The sequence below is a fragment of the Opisthocomus hoazin genome, chromosome Z (genome assembly GCF_030867145.1).
Source record: "Opisthocomus hoazin isolate bOpiHoa1 chromosome Z, bOpiHoa1.hap1, whole genome shotgun sequence".
Taxonomy (NCBI): domain Eukaryota; kingdom Metazoa; phylum Chordata; class Aves; order Opisthocomiformes; family Opisthocomidae; genus Opisthocomus; species Opisthocomus hoazin.
In genome coordinates this window covers 60,293,888-60,320,745 of record NC_134454.1, presented here as the reverse complement: position 1 = coordinate 60,320,745, position 26,858 = coordinate 60,293,888, and the positions used below count along the sequence as shown (strand labels likewise).

At 44.6% G+C, this 26,858-nt stretch overlaps 1 protein-coding gene across 2 annotated transcripts in view; it reads right to left on the bottom strand.

The window, feature by feature from the left end:
* The window catches only part of LOC104336621 (metalloprotease TIKI1), a 78,683-nt gene that overhangs the window by 18,782 nt on the left and 33,043 nt on the right, over window positions 1-26,858 (bottom strand). For both annotated transcript variants that reach the window (XM_075410947.1, XM_075410948.1), the window contains exon 3: window positions 4,955-5,129. In XM_075410947.1, the coding sequence (XP_075267062.1) occupies window positions 4,955-5,129 (175 nt within the window). The remainder of the gene's footprint in view (window positions 1-4,954; window positions 5,130-26,858) is intronic.

Here is a 26,858-nt window from a genome sequence, read left to right as displayed (position 1 = left end):
TCAAGGTACTCAGTGCCATCGCCACCTTCTTTACTGGTCAAACCAGCCTTCAGAAATCTCAGCTTCCTATGATTATCAGGAAAGTCCAGGGCAAAGAAGGTTCACCCTGGGTGGAGAAGAAGCAGGTTAAAGAACATTCAAACAGACCAGACATGTACAAGTTCTGACAGGACACACCCAGAGGAACTGTGGGAGCTTGCCGATGTCACTGTGAGGCCACTCTCAACTATCTTTAAAAGGTCGTAGCAACTGGGGAAGGTCCATGAGGGCTGCAAGAATACAAGTATCACTCCTTGCCTTCAAAAAGGGCAAGAAGTAGGATCTGGGGATCAAACTGGCCAGCCACACCTCTATTACAGGGGAAGGTGATGGAGAAAATTATCCTGCAAACCATTTTCAAATGTGTTAGGGATAAGCAGATGACTGGGAGTGGTCAGTATGGGTTTATCATGAGGGAATCTTGGCTCACGAAATCCAGCAAACCAAGTCCTGCACCTGGGCAGAAATAGCTCCAGGCACAAGGATAGACTGGGCACCAACTGGCTGAAGAGCAGCTTGGCACAAAGTATGTGGCATCCTGGTGGTCATCAAGGTGTCCTTGAGCCTGCAAGGTGCCCTTGTGGCAAAGACCACTAGTGGCCGCCTGGGCTGCCTTAGGAGAAGTATTGCTAGCAGACTGAGGGAGGTGATCCTTCCCTGCTCCTCAGCCCTGGTGATACACATCTGGGTTCAGTGTCTAGCTCTGGGGTCCCCAGTTCAAAAGAGATGTGGACATACTGAAGAGTCCAGCAAAAGACCCACAAAGTTGATGAACAGCTAAAACATCTGTCATATGAAGAGAGGCTGAGAGAGCTCAGACTGTTTAGCCTAGCGTAAAGAAAGCTCAGGAGGGCATGATCAGTGTATAAACAACTGACAGAAGGTTGTAAAATGGATGGAGCCAAGCTTTTCTCAGTGGCAGCCCACAAAAGGACAAAAGGCAATAAACACAAATTAATGCACAAGAAATCCCACTTAAACATAAGAAAAAGTTTTTTTACTGTGAGAGTGGTTAAACACTAGAATAGGTTGCCCAGAGAGGTTCTGGAGCCTCCACCCTTGCAGATATACGGTACCTGACCAGATTCAGTCCTAGGAAAACTGGTCTATGTGATCCTGGTCTGAGCAGGGCAGTAGACCAAATGATCTCCAGAGCTGTCTGTCAGTCTCAACCATCCCATGATTCTGTGAAGGCTAGCCAGCAGGCAGCATCCTTGTACGACCTGTACAAGTGGTAAACTCTCCACAGCATGGTAGGACAATGCAGCCCTCTCTACATCAGTGTAGAGAACCAGAAACCTATAGTGTTCTCTAGCTGGCTGTCTGTAGAAGCACATGTGCCTTCACTTAGTTTGGCTTAGCATTCAGATCCTGAACGCTCCACTTAAGTTCAGAGAAATTAATAATGCTTATAGAAGGAAGATTGCTTGTGCTGGCTTTGCTTCAGAAGTTCTTCCACTGGCAACAGGAAGTAAGTCTGGCTTGTAACTCTAATGCTGTCATACAAAGAGGCCTGTCTACAATTAAGACAAAATCCTTACTGAAACCTAGGGGAATGCCACTGGCATTACCATCTCTTTCTTCCCATATTTTCCTCTAATTCCCTCAGACAGACTTATTTTGGCTTGAAACTTTCCATGTTTGCACTCTGGCTTTCCATGTTTGCACAGTTTTTTGGACAGTTTCAGCAAAACCCATTATTTTTTTCCTCTCCACTTTTGTGCAAACTTAAATTACTTCCAAACAAAAATAGTTCCAGAAACAAGCTCTGACTGCAAAATATTTTCAAGAGAATATAGGAGGAGTTTGTCTTATCTGTTAAAATGTAGTAAAAGCATAAAACACATCAGATCTAAAAACCAAATCAATTACAGTGCAAATTACCACATGTAATTCCACATAAGAAATAAACATCTATAGCCATGCAGCTGCATTAAGACCTGGAAAGAGACAGGAGCCTTTTTTGCAACATGTATTACACATCCATAAACTAAATCAGCCCACTTGGCACACAAAATAAATCATTCATCTTTTCTGACTTTTCCCCCATTTGAAAAAAAAATACAAAGAGTAGGTTAAATAGCAAGAGGAGGTATTTGTAATACCACAGACACTCACAAACCATGACCTTGTTCGGATATCGTTGATGACAAAAGTGTTCTTCTAATGGTATTTGGTTAATGGAAAAAATGGAACTTTCCTTACAAAAAGCCCAACCCTTTCAAAAATAAAAAAAAACTCAGGGTGAAAAAATTTGAAAAGAAACAACTAGAAGTCTTCTCCCTCTTCTAAATCGGAGACTCTTCAATATCCTACTAACATTTTAACACAGCCTCATCCTGCAGTTTACCAGCCACTTTTTTCACTGGTGGCTAGAAGAGGGAAAATCCTATAGCCTTTCTTTTTCTCTTCTTCTTCTACAGCTCATTCTAACCTGCCTTGTGTGAGCACTTTCCCAGAACCCTTTTCCAGTAATCAACAACAGTAGAATACTCAAGCAATGCTCAAAACTTGCTGGCATAAAAATAAATCTTCCACAAAATAATTTATCACACACAGAAATCTGGACAAGCAAAAGGCTAAATTAGCTTGCTGGAAAACAATAAAAGCCTGCACTCCTGTTTGTAATGTGCACTCAGAAAACCTCAAAATTGTGTAGAAATGTGTTTTCTGCATTGTACTGAAATGTCCGTGTCCCGTCCCCCCCAAAAAAAAACCAAAAAAACAAAAACCACAAAAAACCAAAAAAACAACAAACCCATGTAGTCAAACAAGGGGATAATGAGGAACTGTACTGCCAGAAGTGGGAGGCTGGCATTGTCCTCTGAGCAGAGCTATTTGCAAGAGCAGATGAGAACAGAGACCAGACAGGTATTAAAGACAGAGTGTAACTACAGACAATTTGAAGTCAATCTAGAGTCCCCAGAGAAGACAGGGAACCTGCCCAGATTCAAAAGTATGATGCAAAAGCATGAGAAGAGCAGGCGTGATGCTTGGAGATCAAATCATGTGCACATAAGCCACAGATCAAGGGTGTTCATATAGGCCCAAGGCTCCAGGCACTGCTGCAGTATAGCATTATTAAAGGAAAGTAAGAGGGGAGGAAAGCAAGAATCCAGAAAGCCTGGGAAGAAAGGACAGAGATCTGTCCTGCAGGACTGGAGCAGAGCTGTGCACACTAATGACAGTGAAGAAAGTCTGGGGCAGAAGAGACAGCAGAGAAAGAAATTGAGAGGAGGGGAGACAAACGACACAACAGCATCTTAAAGACATGTGGTTTGTCCAATGCAGCTACTGGGATGCAGGGGGTATGTGCAAGGAGATGAAGAGGCTCTCTTCTCTCAAAGATTCCTGCTCCTGGGACAGGGCAGACTCAGAGTGACACCTACATCCACATCTGTCCATTTGCATGGGCTACTCATCGGTCAGTTGTGACCCAGTTACCAGAGCCCCGGCATCTGTGACTAGCCTCCTGACAGAAGACTAGCTACCTGCAACTGACACAACTAGCACTCAGGGCTGACACACCTGCTGGTCAGGAACATCATTCCAGCAGTTGCAAGTGTGATCGGAACAACATCAGCAGTGGAGTACAGCAAAGCCTTGGTCTGAGCTTACAGACAGACATTACCAAAATCTGCATAACCTGCACCTGCTTCACTGTCCTTCGTGGCAGGGAGCTGCACAGAGCAGTGATACTGCAGGAAGATAGCACATTACAATCTTCACGCATGCCTGAACAGACATTATCAGCCATCTTTCATTATTATGTTCCTGCCCCCACACACAGGACACTTGTTACACCAAGTCTGTAACCACAGCTCCCTGCTGCAAGTGAGGAAAGTCACACAGACTTTGAATGCCAATGCTTTTAGTGTTTAAGTAAATATTTCCCTTGCGTTGTCTAGATCTTCCACCCTCACTAAAGCAGTAGCCACTGAGACTGGAAAACACCACATGGATCCTTGACAGCAGTTTCAGTTCTTCCCCTTTCTCAAAGCCATATTGTTCACGGTGGAGGGGATGACATACTTCTCTGTGAATTAGCACCTATTTTTTCAAACACTGATACTCACTTCTTCCCTTTCCTTGTAGCTAGAACAAAGGACAGGAGTCATGACAAACCAATCCTATTTACACTTTTCATCCAGCCCTAGTCTGAAGTATAGGTGTTAACTCAACAAGTTGGATGTGCTGCTGGATGCACCCATAGATTCCTGCTGGTTGCTAAGAGGCAGAAAATGGAGTAGGTTTTCCCCAGCTGGGCCCAATGCTCTGCTCCAAAATAGTGGCAAACAAAATTTCCTTGTAGTTGTGGAAGCACACAGAAAATAGTGGCAAACAAAATTTCCTTGTAGTTGTGGAAGCACAGTGAAAGGGGTAAGAAGCTGCAGCAGGAAGAAGGTTGAAGCATGCCTTTCCTCTCCCCTTGCATTTACTGAGCCCCTTAGCATGACACAATTTGGCGTGTTATTCTTTTGGATGTGTTCCTGAAATGTTCATTCAAGCACCGGTGCAACCTCTGACTTGCTACGTTTCATCTCAGCTCACTATTTCTCCTACCCTTCTGCCCTGGCTGGCCAGACCATAAACACGTATGTCTGAGAGCTGTTCCTCTTCTGTAGGCACTGTAAGTGGTTCAGTATCTTTCGCTACGCATATAACAAAAAAGTCTGTAACTAAGAAATATTGCTATCAATGCATACACCATAAGCTCTTTGCATACTGAAGAAAAACAGTCTCCTATACTGAAAAAGTTCTCCTACTAGGGTACAACCATCAGGGCAAAGCTGTGTTCTGCGTCCACCATGGTAAAAGTACTGCCCCTTCTTTAAACTGAGGCAAGCATTTGTAAAAAGCTTCAAACGGATGTGGGAAGAATGTATTCAGATTGAAGGGCACCTCAGTGACATACCAGCTCCAAATGCAAAGAAGAAACTCTTGTCTGGGTACTCTTCCAGCAGGTCCTTCACCCTCTTGCCCATTCGCTCATTTCGCTTGTAGATCAGCTCCTGACGGAAGTAGCTGTCTATCTCTTGTGCGGTAACGCGTTCATGGGCCAGAAGTGTAGCGTTAATGAAATTTGGGACCTAAGGTAGGAAAAAAAAAAGTCTTCAGGAAAAGGGCGTTTATTTCACAGGCAGTCATCATGCACAGGCATTTTGCTCCATCACTGAATGTGGCAATCACCTTGTACCTCTAGGCATATCCAGCAGGACAAAACCCAAAGGAAGCTAAAAAGTGACTCAGCAAACATCTAATAATGCATAGTGCTTCATTCCTCTCAACATAGCATTTCATAAGCCAGCCAGCTGATTTTTTTTGGACGCAAAGACAACAAATACTTTCAGGTTGCCACACTGTAGATCCCAAATCCTGATTGCTCGGCTGAAGAAAGTAAGTATTTGCCCCTGGCTATCTTTAGCTACATACCTCCTCCTTAAATTGCCATAGGTATGACAAAACTATAATGATAATTACACTCCTTCTAAGAGAGTTTGACTGGTATAAGAGGCCTCAGGCTGTCAAAGAATAACTGTGCAATTTGAACTAGTTAACAAAAACAACCCTGAACTTTCCAAAAGCAAGATGACCAGATTTTGTCAGGAAAGAAAGCATTACCACCTCCAGTTCCCCCATCCTCAAGACACCTTTTAAAATACTGGCTTCCTCCTCTGGGGCACCCAGGACAGCTATGTCTGCACACTACCCCGACCTTTTGCCAGCGGAGAGAAATGTGGGTCTTGAGTTGCAGCCATCCTGGCTTCTTGATAGGCAGCTCTGGGCACTGCAGCTACAGGGACTGCTAAGCAAAGGGTCTGCAAGGGGTGGTTTCTGTGGAGCAGAGCCACTAAGACAGGTGCTTTCCTTTGCAAGGGTGCAGCAGCTGAAGAGGTTCCGGAGCTACTCAGAGACTACTAATGACTATTTCCAAAGGGTTCTTCGCCCACAGTGGGTCACCTACTGGGCAAGCATGGGGTCAAATACAATTTAAAGAGAAGTTCTACTTAAAAACATAAGCTGATACTGTTGAAGGCTACTACTACTCAGCTCTGCTGTGAGAGAGCGTGTCCTGCAGCAGAGCCCCTCATGTAAGTGAAGAGCACTGGCTCCCTCAGAGATGTGCATGTCTCGGCAAGAGCTGTTCTCTCCAAGGACCTCACGGCAACACCAGCTGTCTGCAGTCTATAACACCTCAGCAGAATAGTGATGCAGCATCTGGATGCTCTTACAGTTTCGGCCTCCTTTGAATAGCCCTCTGAAATCTATGAATGAAGTGCACTGTGTAACAGCTAAGCAGTGTTAACAACCAGGTTGCCTGCACCTGCAGGTTGAAGGATGTGCAGGACAGTAAGGTAACAATACGCACGCAAAGCTCAGTTCCAGAGAAGGAAGGGTTAGTATGACAGTATTTCAGCACTGCACCGTATACATCAAAAGGCCACAGGAAAATGGTTATTCGGCAGGGAAAGCCTGGGTACCAACATCGACTTGTTCATCACTGCGAGGCTGTGTTTCCATTGATGTGCAGGAATTGCCAGGCAGTACCTCACAGACAAGAACAGAGAGGCCTGATGTCTCAGTCTGAGGTTAGCTAATCTAACAGACCAAACAGGCCAAATTGGTCCCTGCTGGGCATTTTCTTGTGGTTTAAAGATCAGAGCATTGAATTCCACTGTGCTGCTTAGGAAACTGTCTCCATAAACCAAGTCTATGAGGCCTCAGAAGGTTTTCTTTTCCTTAACATTCAGTCTCAACCTACCTTTTCTTTGTTTCACTCCATTTCTCTTCTTTGGGCCTTGCCCACAGTAGACAACCATACTGATAGGGAACATTAAAAAGCCTGTAACTTGCCCAGCCTTACACAAGCATCCAAGTCACGAGTGCATTTCTCTGTCACTATTTGCACAAAAGAGCCTGCTGCTGCTCTCTGTAGGCACAAAGTTTGCTCACACCTAAGCTAGCGTAAGTCCACAGGATCCTTACGAAAATACAGGATTAACTCATAGAGCTTTGACGCTAAAGCAAACACAGCACTTGTCCAAAAGGGAAAGCCAGGTGCACCTTTGCTGCTTGCCTGCAGCAAGACAGGGGTGAGGTGGTGCAGACTCGTTGGACCGGAGGTGTAGGAAAGCGGATGTGCCAGGGAGCCAGCTACGTGCCCTTGGCTCTCACCTGCAAAGGGCCTGCCTTCGGAGAGATGAGCGTGAGTGAGACAGGGGTTAGCACAACCGGTACATGTGCATAGTACAAGGGCTGCGGTGGCAAGACTCACTTGAGAAGTTTCATGGTTGAAGATGATGGAGCTGAGGTCCCCACAGTTGTAATGCTTGATAAGGTCTTCTGTCGTATAGGGGATCTGGAAACTGCCTCGTCGGAGGCTCTCCTGCTGCAAGAGAGTCTGATTCAAAGCAAAGACCACCTGAAGGAAGGGGAGAGGGAGGAAAAGACAGAGTTCCTGGTGAGTTCTCATCTCAGCCCTTGAAAAGATCGCAGAAATACAGCTTCCTGCTGAGGCCTCTCTGCAGCTGCTCCTGCTTTGAGCGTGCCAGTCCACACTTCGCCAACCCGTGCCTCCTCCAGGTCTGCAGCTACTCACACTTCAGGTCCCACAGGCCTGCTCATAGGGAACTGACTCACCACACGTAACTCCAGGAGGTTTTGCCCATGACATGATTAATACAGAAGATACAAAGGGGCAGACTGAAACAGGGGCAATCTTGCTCCCCTAGACAACAGTTTGCCTGCCCACCATAGAGCCCTAGGGCATGTCGGGCTCCTATCCCCACAGCTCCTCAGCCACCTACCTAAATTAAGCATGGCTTCTCCTTGTTTGCACTTTCTTCTTCATCTGCAAGGAACATCAACGCCATCACTTCCCGCTTCATGCCTCCTTCTCCTACACACCCTGTTCATTTTGGGCACGAATGGCTCTCCAGAGCAGACCGGGGAAGGCCGGCATGCCCTCCCCGCAGGCGAAGTCTGAGGGCAGCGGCCCCACGGTGGCCCAGAGCTCTCCCCCAGCTGACTGCCTCCTCCTCAGCGTTCACCCGGGCATGCCAACACTCCCCTTCCCTTCGCCTCAAGCTGAACTAGCGTGGCTGCCACGGCTCCCATTGACCAGAAAGCAAGAGGCTCAGCAGAGGCCTCCTCCAGGTGTTGCTGCCCACCCCCAGCCTCCAGCACAGCGTGGCTCTCCCAGGGTGCACTCCGGCCACCTCCAGCCCAGGCAATACACACCTCAGGAAGATGGCCGCCACTTAAAGGGCACCAGAGACCAGTCTGGAGCAACACTTGACAGGGTCCTCTGGAGCCAAACAGACGATGCAGCACCTCTGCACCTCTCCGTCATAGCTCCAGCCAATGCAGCAGGCAGCTGCCCAGCCCTGGAAAGGCAGGGAGCCATGGAAGGACCTGGGGCAGAAGCTCCCCAAGATGAGCATGGGATGCCAGTGGGCACACTGGTGGGGCACGGAACTGCTTACTCGCCCGTAGCTCTCCATCAGCATGTGGCAAGTAAAACACTGACATCTCTCCCAAACACAGTGCTTACTCAAGCTACCGCTGGTTTGCATACCAAGACCAGACAACTGTAACAAGCCTTCCTGGGGAAGACTTATTTATTTTTTTTTCTAAAGGAAGTAAGCTGAGACATATTGGTGAGGTCTTGAAACATATTTCAAAGGTTACTCTTGGGAGGGTTATCTTCCAGGCTCCGGTGACTCTGCGCAGACTCATGAGGGCTCTATGTAATTAACTCCTGGATATTTGCCTCGAACAGCATCAAAAGCACTTTGGAACTGGAAGTATTCCACACCACCATGAAACTCACACATTAGTAAGCATACGCTTAATGTACTGAGATTATGTGAACCAAATCTTGGGATTACAGGACAGGGTGGATGTGCGAACGAACAGGTGCAAATTAGGCCCCCCCCCCCCCCCCCGCCCCGAACAACAATCCATCTCCTACAGAAAGGTGCAGGTCCCACCAAACTTTCCATCATCCTGTCCCCACTACAGCTAGAGCTGCCCGTGTGGATGCAAACCAGTGTGTATTTCACTGAATATGAAACGACATAACCTAGAACTAGTTCTGGTAGGGTGTTCATGAATAGCAACATTCACTCTCATCTCATGCTTTTAAAAAGAGCAAAAATTCACTTTGTTGGTACAAACAGCACCTGATTAAAAGAATACCTGAAGGTAGACACACAGTAAAGTTACATCAAACTAACGAATGGCCACCTTGCAAAGGAACCTCCATTTAATTTGGAAGTAAATTAAACAAAACCAAATTCGAAACCACTTTACATTAGAACAAAAGTTTGCTTGCAGGCTGGGGTTTATTGCACTCTGAAGCCATCCTTTTCCATTTATTTGGCTTCACTTCCTACACAGAGCAGCTCTAGTGGATGTTAATGACCAGACCAGATTCACTGAGAGACAAGCCAAATCCATGCTGAAAATACGGGGTTTCTACAGCCAGGATTGCTAGGTCATGCCAGGAAAATCTCATGTGTACAGTCAGTCCAGCCAAAAGAACTTCCATGGGAATGGCTTATTTTGTAAGTTACTTGACTACCATAACAGCATCCGCTTGGACAATTTACCATTAAAGCAATATGGCCCTTTCTAGACGCTACAGCCTCTGAAACAATGACCAGACAGTCCTTGTCCATGGAGCAGGTATAAGACCTGTGACAGTCTCCTGAGCTGGCCAGGTAGCTCTGCCTGGTCTACCAGGTAGCCTGGTAGACCAAGCACATCAAAGAGGCTTTGCGATCTTTACTATTTGATTTTCATCCAAACAACAAAGCAGCGGAGGGTAACTGGCGTCTGTGGAGAAAACACCAGCCTGCTGGGCGAGACGTGAGAACAAAGCAAACCCTCCTCTCCCCGCTGTACTCCCACAGCCTGCACCCCTGCTGTTGCTTGCTCTGCATGCTACCCTCTACTCCACACACACCCCTTCCCTCCTCCCTTGCAGCATGCTTCAGGTGAAACAGATTCAGTCCCTCCTCCAAATGGACCTGGCCTGGACCATAGCAGCCAGGTCAAGCCACACAGGCACCTTCCTTCAATAAGACACTAGCACACAGTAAACTGCAAACAGCTAAATAAATCTGTCTTATGAAATAAATAAGAGCATGGCTTAAAACCACAAAGACTACCTGCATTTATGGAGGATTACTGCACATGTTTACACAGGAACAAAGGCAACTCACCCCACTTCCCTTCATATTTCTAACCTTACCACTGACATGACACAAAGCTGTCCTGACAAGGCAGCTCTGGTAGCTCTCTGGTCTTTGCTAAGAGTACATCTTTCTGGTGTTGGAGGTGGGAGAGTTGATAGTGGAGACATGAAGAAATCTCAGGATGGCAGCAGCTGAAGGGCTTACCTGCCCAGTGGTGGAAGCACAGAAGACCTTTCACAATGAGGTGGTTTCACCCCGAAGAATAAAGTGTCCAAGCTCAGTGCCTAAGACTCCTACATCCCATCCCAACCACAACTGTCTGGGGATGGAGCATCCAAGCAGGCTGCCATGGACCTCACAGCCCTGTCAGTGGCTTTGCATGGCACTACTTGGGCTGTTTTCCTTTGGCACAGAGGACTACAGCAGGCCATGCCAGACTTCCTCATGAACAACTTCTTTCCCCACTTGGATCTGGACCTGCATCCTATCACTGTGCATAGAACCTGAGAGAGAAGTCACACAAGAACCACCTGAAGCCCACCCAGACAGGGGACTTTCACCTTGGCATTGTGACAGACAGAGGTAGTCTCAGCAACACTGATGACAGCAGCAGCAGCCCTAGTCTCTCTGCACCATTCTCAACCACAGCCCTAGAACACGGAGCAAGAGAAGCCAAGGTACAACAAATGGGCAGAAATCAAGAGCATCAATATCCTTAACAATTAGCCCTCCTTAATGAGTTACGGTAGCTCATATCATCAGTCTTTGCGCAGCTGGAGGGCAGGAGATGCTATTGCCAAAAATACTCCACGCCAGCTGGTCTGAACAGAACGGTGGCATCTGCTGGAGGGGGATCATGGCACACCTACTGAACAACTACACAGGATTATTATTTGGAGTCAGTATGTGTGCAGAACTTCTCAAAGGAACGTGATAGCTTCTCTCCATTTCTGTATCACTTGTGCCTTCTTCGACGAAGTGTAACTCCCCGGCAGAAAGAGCAGGGGTGTGGGGGGAAAGAGGGATTAGCTGTTTGGAGTACCAGGTCTCGCTTAAAGCTGTGTCCTGGTGAGAAGGCTATCTTCAGTAAATAGCAATGGATAAACACTGTCGGGATCTCAAGAGAAGCAAGATTCCTGAACCTACTGTTCTTAAAGGATTTAATTTGCTAAGGTGGGCCTTGCTCAGAGGTTGATAACTTTTATCTGTCATTATTTCTCAAAGAAAACATCAGACTAGGTGCTAAGTGATACTTAAGGAAGACCACAGCCATCAAACTCTGCAGATCAGATCTCAGTCTTGTTTACCAGATGTGAAAAGCTGAAGAAAGTCCACAAAGCACGAGAAGCAGGGACCAGATCAGCAGCTGATCTGCAACTGCTGTATTTGCTTGGCACAAATACTGCTTGTCTTTCCAGCTCCCCATTCAATCCTGCAGTCCCTTCATTTCTAGCAAGGAGTTCAGAAGACAACAGAGCAGAAGGAAAGGTCGAAGAGAAATTTTCAGTTTTGCTTAGAAATCAAAACCAAGAATTTCTGCTGAGCTGAGCTCCTCCAACAGGTGGTACAGAAAGTATGCATCTGTCTTCCAGGTCTCTCTTGCATTGCACTGTGTTTTTCCAATTCCAAAATCTTTCCTGTGTTGCAACCCACAGAAATCACTCCACATCCATCCTACTTGCAAAATTGTTCTTCCGTACTTCACATCTCCCGCCCTCCCACCCCCGGCAACTCTACCCTACTCTGCTCCATTAAGTGTATTGGTACTAGCATCAAAGCACCTCCTGAAAATATGTATTCAGAGAACAAAAGTAACAAGTTCATCAGCAAGAGAGTTTTTTCCTCCCACCTCCCATTTCCACTGTGATCTCTCTGTCTTCCCCCAACCCTCTCCCTTTTTGTACTGTGGAAAAAATCGATTAAGCTCTCTGGTATACACATTGACTCAAGCCTCATTCTCCTCCTGGAGATTTCTTCAGCTGTCAGGAGACACTTGTCCCCTTTGCTAGCATTGTTGGAGTGGCCTGCTAGGCTAAGGGGGGGGGGAAAGGGGGTTAGAGCCCGGCAGATGCCTTTTTTGTCAAAGACAAAAGACCCCCTGCCATCCTCTCCACTTTTCAGCACTTTCATCCACATTGGATCAAAGTGCTATTCTGCATATGAAAGGAACTTGCCATTATGTGCCTCAAATTAGCCTATCGCAATCCCGCTAGCCTCCAAGTCTTCCCAACAAAAGCGCTCACATCTGTTCCATCATTTGCCTCATCTTCTGTTTTTTTTTTCCTCTCCGTTCTCAGTTTTTGAGGGCATTCAGCCTCTTGAATTATAGTCTGGGGGAGCATCTTCCTTGCTCTGGGATCGCTCAGCCGGACAATTTGCTTTTAATTGTCTTAGGGAATCAGCGGCTGCTTTTGGGCCCTTCCCAACGACTAACTGCACCCATTGCAGCTTCCATTCAGCCTCTTCAGCCAATTCTTTCCCTCGTCCTCCTCCTTCTCAAAAGCATGTTTCTATCCTTGCTCTTCACCTGGAGAAGACCATTGCTTCTCTGGGCCAGCAAACACTACTGCCCCAAATCAAAGCAAGCCTCAGATCAAACGCATCGTGACTATGAAAGTCAATAATCCTCCTTTGTCATGGTAATGGTCCAGTAGACCAAGTGCTGAGAAGAAAGCAGGATTCCTCACTCCAATGTGACGCAGCTCCTTAGATGTCTGGTGCCCGCATCTCAGCTGCTTTCGAGGCAGAAAGTTGCAACTGGCTGCCTGAGAGCCTGGAAATCTGAACCCACCTGCCACGAGGAGCCCTGCAAACACCAGCGTGCACACACAGGCAGGAGAAGTCTGATTTTGGCAGGGGCTGAGGATACCCATAGGAGATTTAACCCACCATCTGCAGCCTTCAGAAAAGCGTAAGTCACTTTCAGAGCTATTGCACTAGATGAGACGCTCCCTGTGGACCCTGCAACAAGTTTTTATAAACAAGGGAGAAAAAGGAAGCAACCTCCCAAACCTGGACCACTTTTGTGAGTAAGACTGGATTCAAGTGACCGGAAGAGACAGGTTATACGAGAGACTCCCCCAGAGGACAAGAGAGGAACAGTACAAATCACTGAAACAAAAGGAAATGGCAACTATTCTAGGTTACCTATGAGCTGCAAGTTTCCCACGGGCTTGGTTTAATTCATGGCTTTTGTTCTCAAAAGCCAACATGGCAAGCAGAGGGAGCACTCTGTCTTTAGCACGATCATCCAAGGCACTTACATGACACTCTGCCTCAAATCAGACACACAGACGGTGGCAGAGGGAATGGCAGTGAAGAATCTGGTCTTTGCTCTGCTGACAACAAACTCACCCTGGCATACGTGGTGCCAGATTCTTGCAGTATGTCTTTCCAGAACCGAACCGAAAGACGCTCTGAAGTTTTTGGTTGTTATCTGAGATTTGTATGGGAATACACAAGCCAACCCTTCTCCAGCTATGAGCTATAAAACAAGGCACTTCCAATAATTCATTAGGCACTTTCGAAGCAGTGAATTCATTTATCATCCTCCTCTTGATGCAGAAGGATGGCAGATAATGCTAAATCAGAGGAACACCACTGGAAGAAGTGCAACTCATATACTTGTAACAGACTGCATTAATACATAGCCTATTGTCTGAGTAATTTACACTGATTTACAGGCTTTCATATTTCCACTGACAGCAGGAAAAATAAACACCCCAACATGTGCTGAATGTGGAATAATACCAGCAGTGAAATAGATTGTTACCATTTCACAGGTCACCTTGCAGTTCACAGCTGGACACGTCCATGACCTTGCTGGGACCTGCTCCTGTCTTTCTATAGGACTGATAGTGTGGCTATGAACCTCCTGCTGCACCTCGTCCCTGAGAATTCTTCATCTAAGTGCTCACTGGAGTTCCTTGTACTGTAGGAATGCCTCAAGCTTTCATGAAGTTCGTCCTTGTGCAGAAAATTTTCGCTCTGTGCTGGAAATGAACTGGTGATGCATGTTTGCATATTACTAGAGAAAGACCAATCTTTTTTTTAATTCCATCTTTGTTAAGGATTTTGTAAACATTAGCAAAGTTTGTTTTTAAAACCTTCACAAATCAAACCTTCACTAGATACAATATTACCTCATCAAACAGAACTAGGGACCAGTCCTTTATATAAATTTCAAGCTTCCACAGTCCTGAACCAACGTTCAAAGCAAAAAAAACGGACTTTCAACACATTACACTTAGAAGTCCCGCCTGTCTTCTAGCCAGCATTTCTTCAGTTAACAATGTCCATCTTGTTTTGGATTAGCATTGCCAATAGCTCCTAAACTCCAGACAAGATCAGACTTGGGAACAATTAACAAAATGAAAAATAATTATTAGCAACCCAGATTTCTTTTAGGGTATGCCCACTTTCCAGTTTACAGCACTGTCTAACCAGTATGCTAGGTTTCTTTCTTTTGCACAGTTCTTCATTTTACAAGACACTTAACACAGCCATTTCAAAACTGTATTAAAAGAATAACAGAGTTGCAAAGCAAAAAGTCTGAAACTAGGGTTCCTTGGGCTGACACTAGCCATGCTTTTAAAATTCAGCATCTGCAATTAATGTTTTGTTTATTTGGTCTGGTTTGTTTTTTTAAAAAAAAACTTCTACTGAAACAGGGGTTGCTCTAGTCCACCTCCTGTTTCTTCTTTTCCACTGGATACTCATAAATTTAGTGGAAGCAAAACTAAAATACTGAGGTTACCAAAGAAAAGTGTTTTTTTAAAAAACTTTTAAACAACTTTACAGGAAAATTCTCTTAGAAGGGAAATAATTTGGCTTTCCAAACTGTAAAATTGATGTAAAAAATGTAGTAACGATGAAGACATCACTGTGTCTGCCACCGTAAGGAGTACGCTACTAATGCAGCCAAAGCCCAACCCATTTCCACAGTTTCAAGGAAAACATTTACCCATACTTTTTATCTTCCTAAAATGAAATCAATGAAACTAAACAATGTTGGTACTGATGACCCGGGATTTGGCCTTCAGTTTTCCTTCAGTCATCCACAGATGCTCTTTGGAGTACTGCTAGATGAAAGAAAAAGTCTTACAGGTTCCCTCTTGCCTGCATTGACTATTTTTTCACTTGTCCTCTCTAGCACAGGCCATGCATAGCTTAGGACTAACCCTGACAGCAGTTTGGAAGATTGCTAGAAGTAGCCTATCTTAGAAATGCAGAATATTGAAGTTTGAAACAACTCTCACAAGTTCTTGTGCACCTTTCTTTGGTGGAATGGAAAAAAGCACTTGGCTTGAGTGCTTCCCCCTCTTTCTGTAAAATTGATGTACATTACTTGTATAATTCACGTAAGCATGAGCAAATCAAGACTACAAAGTTAATACAGTAAACAATATAGCCTTGCAATGTGATGAACAAGCTCAGACAGTTATCGTATGGCTTCTGGTAACCATGCAACGAGATACTTTGGATTTTCTTGAAGTTCTGCCAGGTGGGAAAACATGTTCCATATAAAACACTCAGCATTGATAAAACATTTTTCCACTCAGCACAACAACTAGGCCAGGACCCTGGCTGCTGTTCCAGACAGAACAACAACTTTAACCAGTGTTTATGTCAACAGCAACTCTGAGCATCTTTACGAGAAGCTTCTGCCTTCCAAATAGAGCATACAGCAGAGCAAGCTGACCTTTTCAAGGTACAGGGGTGAAAGGGAGAGTTTATATTAGTGGCACAATTGCCAAGAAAAACCTCAAACAAGAACTGCTGAAATGGTCCCTAGCTGGTTTCAGGCAGATCAGAGGCTAGAAGTTCTCAGTGCAAAAGCCCTCCAAGAGGAATAGCTGACAAAATCATCACATAGTGAAACAGAGGCCTAAAGCTGTGCTCTTCATAGTAACTGAGCTCAGCCACACAGAAAAATCAGTGTACTCCAAGGCAGAGTGGGAACTTAAAAGCCATCATCTGTGCCATGTGAACCCCCTGAGAGGATGTCCTTGGAATGAGCCAGCTGGCTCCACTGCCAGACAGCACCTCCCCTCACCCCCCCCCAGCCATCCACATTAGGACATGACCAGTTGTCCCACTTCAGCCAACACACTAAGCTGTCTTTGTGGAGAAATCTAAAATACTCTCAATTTCAGACCCATGAAAACCCACCCGCTGCCAATGTAATCAGCAAACTGCTGGGCATCTGGCACTTCTGAAAGACAGGCTGTTTATTGTTAAAAAGTATCTGGGTTTTTTTGTTTGGTTTGGTGGGTTTTTTTCCTCTTTCAGGTTTGTCCTTGAAAGGGATTGCTGCATGCTAACAAGGACTCCTCAGGAATTTTAAGTGACTGTCTAAGTTCAACTGATTTGCAAGAAATCTCACAAATCAGATAAGCTATTGCTTTCAAAGCATGGAAGATTTTAATCTGTGGACTTCAGTGTTGGTTTCAACGAACTGAAAGCCAGAAGAAAGGATTCTTATTTGCCCTGCTAAATCTAAGACTCACCCACTGTACAAAAGGCCTTCATTCTTTTCATTTCCCTGCTGACTACTTTTTAAAAAAATATGTGAAATCACCAAAAAGTAACTGCAGTACATCAAAATAAGAAGTCAGAAGGATGTTAGCTCAAATTGGATGACAGTAGCTTTGTAATAGGCATCTACCAACACTGCCACTTGGAATGGATGGGAAGAAAAAGTGTCACAGCAAAATTATCTGAAGATTTTGTCAGGCAAGAAGGCCATGGAGTATCTTTGAACTCATACCCTTCAGATCAACTAAACAGAGATTTCTTAATCACCTCAGTAAAGAGGGTAGACAGTAGTCCCAACAGTGAGGGAAGCCTGTCATCTTTAGCCCTTTTGAGCCCTAAATAGTCAAATCATTTTGTCAAAGACCAAGGCAGGTCACCTTCCCCACAGCAGTTCCAGCACATGGTCACACGCACTCACTGTCAGGGTAAGTGTCCTGGATAAATATTTGCCAAAGGACCCCTGAGAAAACCGGAGGTATCTGCCAAGAGCTCATCATTTTCACAAAGTCACCAGAATTACAAGGGTCTGATTCTTAAGATTAAAATGGCCTAAGATAAGCAGGAAGGCTCTGGGGTGTGATGAAACGTACCGGTAAAACAAGAACAAAGCATGGCAAGATCTGTCTTATGGGCATGTTATACTTTGGCCTTGGAAGGGAACACCTGTGTAGTTCTCCTGGGCTAAGGAGGGCAACAATTTTTCAGAAGCTATGTGTAAAAGCTGCAGTGCAACTCGTAGCAACTCAACCAGCAGCTCCATGTATGGAAAAATGCAAGAATATACTGGCTTAAGGTCTGTAGCTTTCAGCACCAAAGCTGGTACACTCACTAGACTGCAAAAGATTTAAAGGCATAATGGCATGTGAATCACCATTCTCCAAATACAGTTTTGGAGGTAGCAGACAAACAATATTGTGTAACAGCAGTTGCTTGGTAAATACCTGCTAAAACTGACAGAAACAAACAACAGTCAGGTAATCAGGGCAACAAAATTCAAGTGGCTGAACTGTTTATCCTCCCCAAACTGGGTAAACTCTGACAAGCTGTACTTTTAGCCTAACAGGATCCTTCCCAGGGACTCCCAAATTATTTAATTCGATTTTTTGTACAACAAACCCTCAAGAAGGCCTGTACAGCACTGGCACGAGGCTTGCACTACGAAAAGTCTAGTCTGAAAACTGAAGTTTGAATGAGAACACATCATATACAAAGTCTTGGATTAAGCTTCATTACAACTATCCGCCCCAAGTATCTGCAGAAGGATGCCTCCCTCCTGCAGCGTTACAGATTTACACATCGTTACTAACGTGCACCTTCTCTATATTAGGCAATGTCTCCTGTAACTCCTTATGCTCATGTATCTTTAGTTAAAATCTGAGATGCAGGTCCACAAACCATGTGTCTATGCAGCCTTGTGACAGTGGATTAAGGATAAAAGAGTTCAAGAGATTACCTCACTCTGGATTGTGACACAGAATAGATAACAAAAAGAAGCTATCCATTCCTTCAAATACACTAGATACGCCACTCAAAGCTCCTACAGGGTGGACTAAAATGCTACCCCCAAACTCACACACGAGGAAAACAAAGTTGGCATTGAGAAACTTGTGTCAATATCCAGCAGACAGAGGAAACAATCTCTTATAATTCATGAACTCTTACAAATTCCTCATTTTATCATCTTGGGAAAAATACTGCCCTGTTGGTATTTCTGATCAGTCTTCATCTTTAACTTTTCTAACTAGAAACAATTCTTGAGACAAAGATGCTTCCTTAGAACACGACATCTAGTATTTGCTACCCTGCAATGTGTGATCCCCAGACAGGGAAGCAACACTTTCACCACAGTCATTAACAGTGAGGGACCCCACTGGACTAGCTCAAGTAGCAGTGCAATGCCAGCTCAACCCAGTCCTTCCAAACACTACACACACCAGTACGCTACAATACACAATGCATCCTTATGTTAGGGTGTTTTTCCACCACATCCTATCAGGATTCTGTTTCCAAACTGGTGCTCGTTCACCCTTCAAAGCAACACTAGCTCCAAACCTTCCCTACCTTTCTAGTAGCTACTTTTTTCCCAGGTGCATTAGCTTGCTTTTTTACTCTAGCTCATTCTTGGTGGGCTTTCTTGCATCCTTACACGAGCAGGACAGGGAACTCACTGAAGACAGAGAAATATCAATATTACCTCTTCCCTGATTTTTCCAGACACAGCAGTATTGCAGCCTGGAAGAAAAGCTCACAAGAGCCCTGCTAGTGTAGGAATCTCCCCAGACTTTGCCGTAAGAACACTCAACCAAAACCACACATCAGCCAACACCAGACATGAGCTGCTCTCAGTGATGCCAGTTTTTCAGGCTCTGCATCATTCATGATTAAACACAGCTAAACACAAACCTACCCGGAAAACTGAGATTTCCTGTGCAGAACATGCTATACTTATTATGTTGTTAAACACACTTGGTGTTGAAAAGTAAATTCACATCGAACAAGCATTTCATTAGGGAACCTTACGTAGAACATCTGCTTGTGACAGATAAAACAAGGAGTGAAATCACCCATCCTTCAGAACAGCATTTCAAATTCTTGTATAAATGCAAAAAACTGAAGTGGGGTCAAACCTCCAGCTGAGCAATTTGGAATTAATGCAAATAGGAAATTTAAGTTTCCCAAGAGTTTTCAGAAGACCCTGGAAGTTCTGCACATCAATCCCACTGTGATCTCTGTGAGCCCAGTGGAGATCTATAAACTACTGTGGATACACACGTGAATTCCAGGGACAGAGGACACTACAGCCTTTTCTCATGTGCATGCACACTACTGCCCAGAAAATTCAGTCCTAACCAGCTACAGTCTTCCAGCTGAGCAGTGCTGCAAATTAAAGGTAACACTGTTCCTAGAATCACACTTCATTGTTTCTACTCTCCTTCTTGCACTCATAAAAAGGATTTCACACAATATGAGCACATTGAGCTGGTTCTGATACACTGGCTGAAGCCCCTCTTCCTACTGCACAAAACTGAGCTCTACATAAATTCCCCTCCTTCAGCATTCCAAGCCCCCTCTGACACACTTTGTCTTCCCCTTCTGTCTGTCTGTGTCTAACCTGGTGGCATTCAACTTGATTGCGTGACTATCGAAGTATGCCCCAGACTCAGTAAAAGTGCCTTTGGTGGGCTGGAGACCTGACAAGCTCAGCCAGAACTCACTCAATTAAACGCTCCCTGTTCTTCGCTGCTCCGAAGGTAGGGAGGAGAAGGGTAGGGGCCACTCCTGATGGTCATATGAGTATTAGACCTCATATAATAATCCGGCTGTCTATACCTCCTAGACACAATGGCAGCAGGCATCAATGTTTCAGTATCACATTTGAGTTGCAACAGTGATGTATCAGATACTTCTCACATGGCAGTATTGATGCTATGCCAAGTGACAAGACACATGGAAGAAGAAAGTGCTTCCAACACCCATCCTTAAATGGTGAGAGTGAGATCCAAGCAAGATAACTCACTCCCTTGGTATGTCCTCTGGTCAGCATCAATGCTTAGTACCAACCCCAGAACACCACTCTTTTACAGCCTCTACTGTAATCCCGTTGTACAATCCCTTCCAGGAGATCTTTCAGATGAAACGGACAGGAATGCTCCCTGACCAGCATCCAGCTTGTCTAACGTGCACACCAGGAAAGTGTGAGTTAAGAAACATAAACTCAGCAGGACCGTTGCTTAAGAGGTGCAAACCTGAGTCATACACTGGGCTCACAGCAAGTCTGTCCAATTGCATACACATTCCAAAACATTTCAAACCAAGTAACACAAAACTTGAAAGCCGTACACCGTGGCAAGTAACTCCCTCACTCCCTGTCCTTGGCTACGGAAACCGACAAGCCATCCCAGCTTTGGGACACGGGACTTCTCCCGTTTCATTTTTGCAAGAAAGATAATCAAATAAAGGTAAATCCAAATCACAATTCCCCTCTGAGTCTGTCTGCTAGAGATATCCAGACTCTGCTAGGACTACAACACCCCTCTGCAGAAGCCCTTAAAAAAATATTACTAGCACCTTTATTTTGCATCCAGAAAGCAACATAGAGACAATTTAAAATATGATTCAGTTAATGTAGCCCCATGTTTTCAGTTTACTCATCTATATAATAAATAATAATTTATAATTCTGCTCCAGAGGCTGTCCAAGTTTTGCCAGCACAATCTTTTATCTCGAATGACCTCATGATACTCAAGAGCCACTGGGCCAACCCTCAGTACATTGTGTCAGGGATCTAACTGGTGCAGCTCAGCATCTATTTAAATTGTGGTAAAACAGACCAGTCATCCAATGATATCAGACGATGGCCCATGAAATTACTGCACATTTTAAAAGCCATCATCAAAAAACAGAGCCAAGCAATCATGAAATAAAATAATCAACACTTTAAGCCTAGCATAATTTTTCTCTGCTGACAGAATCATTGCAACTTCACTGCACAAGATGGCCTGCAAGTCGCCACAATCAGAAAAGGCTAATTCAATTTCTGTTTAAAACAGCTGAAAAACACTGTTTGATGTAAGTGCTGCCATGTCTGACCTTTTGTTATGTTTCAGAATGGTTTTAATTCAAACTTTCTGCTTAACAATTTCCAAGGACATGCTTTTATCTTTTTAAAGGCTGTTACTCCATTTGCATAGTGCAGTTTTTGTGGATCTCACTTCTTCTCTATGAACGTTCAAAAAGGCTGGCTAGCAGCCCATGGTACCCTGTGCTAGTTCCTTCAGAAGCCTTGGTGCTGTGTCATCTGGTCCTGCTGGTTTTGAAATGGTTAGCTTTACCAGGTATCCTCTCACCCTCCCCCTCATCAATAACTTGCTGGGTTAACCAACATCATTCTATTCTTTTCCTGATGGTCCATAACAGCCCTGTTTTTTAAGTGAAATATTTGCTTGCTTCATCCTTTTGGCCATCCTCAGAAACGCCAGAGCTGTTCTTTCAAGAGCTTCTCTCTTTGTTTTCCTTTCCTACCTCCACAGTTTTTGCTCCCCTGCTGCAAAATGGTGCCATGAATATTTCTGCAGCACAAGGAACTTTGCACCAGTGCAGACCTGTTAGTGGAGAGTACTCAAAAAACGCTTCTTGCTTCTGGCCACTCCATTTTCTCATCACACTCATTAGACTGCATGGCTTTATCTACCTTAGAAGCAAGCTCTTCATTTAACAAGCCAAGTAAAAAGTGCTGGATCTAAATGAGCACCATTTTATACAGTCAATTGCTTTTATTTGGAAGAGAACAGAAGCAACAAAGCGTCAGCTGCAGCAATAACTGTTTTGGTTAAACCCAGAAAGCCCTCTGAAACCTTTGCATGGTTTTGAGTGGCAGCTAGACATTTACAGGCTACTGGGGGGGGGGGGGCAGTAGAAGGGAAGTCCTATGTCTGCTTCTGTAACGCTTTTTTACAATCTTTCAAATTCCTAACTGTTGACACAAAAAAATACCTCTGCTTTTGTAATGAAGGCCTTCATCCTCAGTCCTGTTGTCTTTAAAAACCCTGGCCTGGAGAACGGAGAGTCTTTCAGAGGTGTCAGCAAGCACTACAGATAACACACAAAAGAAGCCTTTGCAGAAAGCACACACTCTAGAAGTTAAAAAAACCCAAACGGCTCAAATCCTAGCATCAGGTTCCCTTTTCACAAAGCATGACCGGATGGATGCTCCAAGCCTGCTGAAACAGCTCACCAGGAACTACCAGAAACGTGGACGGTGGGCTGTCCGCTAACGCTTCTAACAGCAAAGGTCCTTCTCCTCTGCAGATGTGAAACACCACAGCCTCAGGCACACTGCTACCGCTGTTTAGGACAGAGCTCCCAAAACATCGGCTGCTCCTCTTTCCATACAGCAACGCATGCCAAACCAGACTTTAGCTAGAGTGCATGTACCACTCTAAGCTTCTCACCACGGCTGTACCACTGCTTGGGGAGTTCGCAGTCAGGCACGGCTTGCAAGCAGCGCAGTACCGCAAAACGTCAGATACTGTCATACAAGCACCCTGTCCAGCATCACTCTGCAACCTAGTACAGATGAGTGCACTAAAACATCATAATCCTTCCACATTTCATTTTATTCTTAATACATTCTAAGACTGTTTAATAAGTACTTCCTATCCAGCAAAATCTTACAGGATTTACTACATTAATGGAATGAATGTGTAATTACAATTCATTTGCAACTTTTCTGACAATGCTGTTTCTCAGGTCGGTCGTATGTCTTAAGCTTCCAAACCAAAAGGGCACTGAAATCAAAGGCCTTTTCATACTTACAAACAGGCAATATGTTTAAGCAAGCTAATTCATGAGGTCTTCCCAGGACACAGGCTGAAAACTGAATGTGCCTTTCCATAATAGGCTAAGGAGCTCAAAATAACAAAATTGATTGTCAACTCCTAGTTCTCTACCTCAGTACATAGAGATTTATCATGACAAGCACATTTTTTGTTGCTTTTGTTGTTTTTAATGCCAAGGATAAAAAGGTTCTCAGGTCTGAAGGTCTTCTTTGGAAACAAAGCAGTATTTCACAACAATTATGGTAAAATGAAAGGATAATCTCAGATGGATCAAATGACAATACAGGAACAAAAAATAAAAATCAAAATCAATACACAAATAAACATGAGGAATTACTGAGAAGGTAGACATACTTTCACACAGGATCTGTGGGTGGCAGGGCGCCAGAAAATTTATGAGTCCACAACACACTGCTTTTGCAAAAAGCAGTTTCCAAGGGAGTAATGTGCAAACATCAGGAAGTAATTAACCTGTCCTGCCCATCTCTGTCGAGGCCTTTGCAACAGTCTTGCAGCCAGTTTTGGACACTTCTGAGACAGAAACAAATTCAGAGTCCAGAGAAGAAAACGAAGACTATTCAGGGGTTTGGAAACGTAAGCTACAGGAAAGGATAAAGAAACTGGCTCCATCAATTTAGAAAAGAGAAGCACAACGAAGGAGACAGGCATCCCACAGTACACCCTGCCTACGAAAGGTGGTTAACAAAGGAAAAGGCCATCAAGTTGTGGTCCACAGCTTGGGGAGAGCAAGAAGACACCAGCTGAGTTTCCAATTACAAGTGTTTTAGGGACAGGGCAGAGCTAAGATGAGAAGGAATCAAGAAGGGATGGACTCTCCAGAGTCACCATACAGTCTCCACCATTGGATTTAAGACACTATTAGTCTCATTTTCCAGGCATCATTTTGACGCACTTCTTCTGCCTTGGGAGAAGATGAATTAGGTTTCTGCAGCTTCAGCAAGTCTTTTTAAGCTGTCGTAACCAAATGCTCACAAGCTACAAGTAACTGCTTCTTCAGGTAAGAAGACAGTAACTGGAGACACACACTGCTGTTAGGAAAGGCTGAGTATGATCAGCAAAGCTTGGATGCAGAGCACATTTGGTCCTCCTGCCACGGAGCTCCCACCATACCTCGTAACTGCCTGTGAGCCACTGGAATGGTTTCCCTGACAGCCACAAGGTTAAGGCTTCTGGCTGTCTCCTATCTTTACCGTTCAGTGCACAGGGGATGCCTTGAAGTGGCCTGCTAATGTTATCTACTGTACATTTCTGTGTTGCAACACACGTGATAGTTTTTCAGCCTTTGACACCTAAACCATCAACTGCTTACAATCATCCTCAGGCTATATTCTTAAGGAAAGTACGCTTATGAAAAGGGCTCGTTTCAGACAGTAAAGTAAGGTAAAAAGGAAGCAAGCTCTGTTTTTATAAATTGTATTAGAAAGCACGGAAGAAAACAAGCAATGTGCCTTAATCTGGCATTTCCTGCAATGGTAGTATCAATTGAACTGTTCAAGTCCATCTCCATTTTGAACTGACATAATGTTTGAGGATTTTCTCTTTTTTAAAATGTTTGTTGACTTATTTTCCCAGTTCTCTCTGCAACATTACCCATCTCCTAGTCCTACCTCCTTTGCCCAGAACTTTCTTGTTTCAAGTGATCCTAGAATATTGGATCATTCTAGTACTGGAAAATTGAGCACTGAAATGAAGCCAGCAGTCATATTGACTGACAGGTTGCTCCAAACTCCAGTCTTTTTTGTATATTTGTGTCTCCCTATTTGAAAAGTTCCAGATGCTGCTGTAATACAAAACTGAAATTGGCTAAAGAACAGAATATTGTATGTACATTAATTAATAAAGAGACATCTAATATGGGGAAATAAATGTATGCAGAAAGTCAGTGTCCCAAAGATTAATTTCTGAGGAAACACGCTATGGAAAAGCATACTTTCCCTAGTAAATTTGCTAAATTCAGTAAAACCACAAGACCTGACGTGTTTCTGTTTGTTACATGACAGAATAAATTCATCTTGGAGATTGTCTACATAGTGGTGGTTAGTACTTTCTCTGGAACATGAAACCTGTTGACAATAAAATCATCCGTATCATATGAGCTCAGTACCTACAGAAGCAGTCTGCAAACCAGCATAGTCAGGAATTTTAATAACTGCCAACTGCAGACAGTTAATTGGTCCTCCAATTTCAATTTTATTAAATTAAATAAATCAGCTTATTTATAAACCTACTTAACACACTAAGTGTTGCTGTTAAATTAGCTGTTAATATAGTTATTGAACAGAAACCATTCAAGCATATCCCCAGAGCTCACAGGCCACTCAACTTGTGCCTATAGCACAGGCAGATTCACAACATATTTCTAGCAACCAGAAAAGATTGTGAAAGTGCGACTGCAGCCAAGGGGCTGCATCAGCCTCTGCCACCCATGGGTCCCACCCACAAGTCCTTTTGGCAGAGGGGGTCAAAAAAACCCCCAAAAAAAAGTCTCACAAGGAAAGTTATCATTTCCCAGTACTCCAATTCTACCTGATACATCATCTCTCTGCCAAACTCTGCCCCTGAACTCAACTCTGTGGCTTTCTTGGATCCTCTTCACGCATCTGACTGCCCATCCTACTGCTGCTTCCCCTTAGCATGCCCACATGCACACAAATGTGTACCACCAAGGAAAGTCTGAATGCAACTTCAGAGTAGTGTTACAGCTGAGGCTGCTCCTCAGAACAGGATGGCTCCATCAGAGATGGACACAGCGCATTCACCTTCCCTCTGAGACTCAGACATGGTGGGCAACGCAACCAGCACTGACAGCCAGTCCTAATGATGTTGAAGCAGAACCGCAGCTGCAAGACTTCACCCACGCGAGCAAGCTTACACTTACATGCACACACATAAAAAGCCCCAACTGCAGCAGCATCAGCAGCACCTGAAGATGCATCCCTAGCACAGGCTGCCTGAGGTTTTTACTTGGAGACAGCTGAAAAGCTGGATGAGAATGCATGCACCACAACAAGTGTGTGGATGCCAGCGTTGCCACGCTCTGTGGAACCTGGGCAGCAGGTTGAGCAGTGGAAGGAATAATGGTGACTAGCAGTTTGCCCACATTCTGCCATGCTGCCACAAAGCCAGCTCCCACTTGCAAGAAGCTCAGTGGCCAGAAGCTTGACAGTATCAGCAGGCTGCAGGAGGAATGGCTCCTGCTGGAGAGGACTGGCAGGAGGGACTGCAAAGCAGAAGCAAAAGCCAAGTTTAAAGCTTGGTAGCAGATGGAATTTGCTGCCAAGGTGTTGCAGCATGCTCAGTCTTACCAGGTGTGCATGCTTCCCTCAAATGGAATGGGACCAGCTGTTCTTAACTTCCCATGACCCATAAAAGTTCACATAATTACAGGAGGGAAGAACAGACAGAAAAGAATTCTGTGCCATTGCATTTACACAGACCTCACAGTCTCCATTTGCAACGTCCAAATGTATCCAGAAGTCTTCTTTCAGTCTCGATGATAAACATCATACTGTCCTCCTCAGTATTGACTTTCAGAGCAACTCGCAGGTAGACACTTCTAGTCTGTCCCTACTGCCTTACACAAGCAATGACTTGAAAGCCCAGAAGATATTTGCATACAATAGGTGGGTCTTTTAATGACCACCAAGATAGCAAGCAAACAAGTGCTCTGGGAAATGCTGGGCAGAAGGAAATCAGAGCTATCAGAGTCGCAGAACAAGCC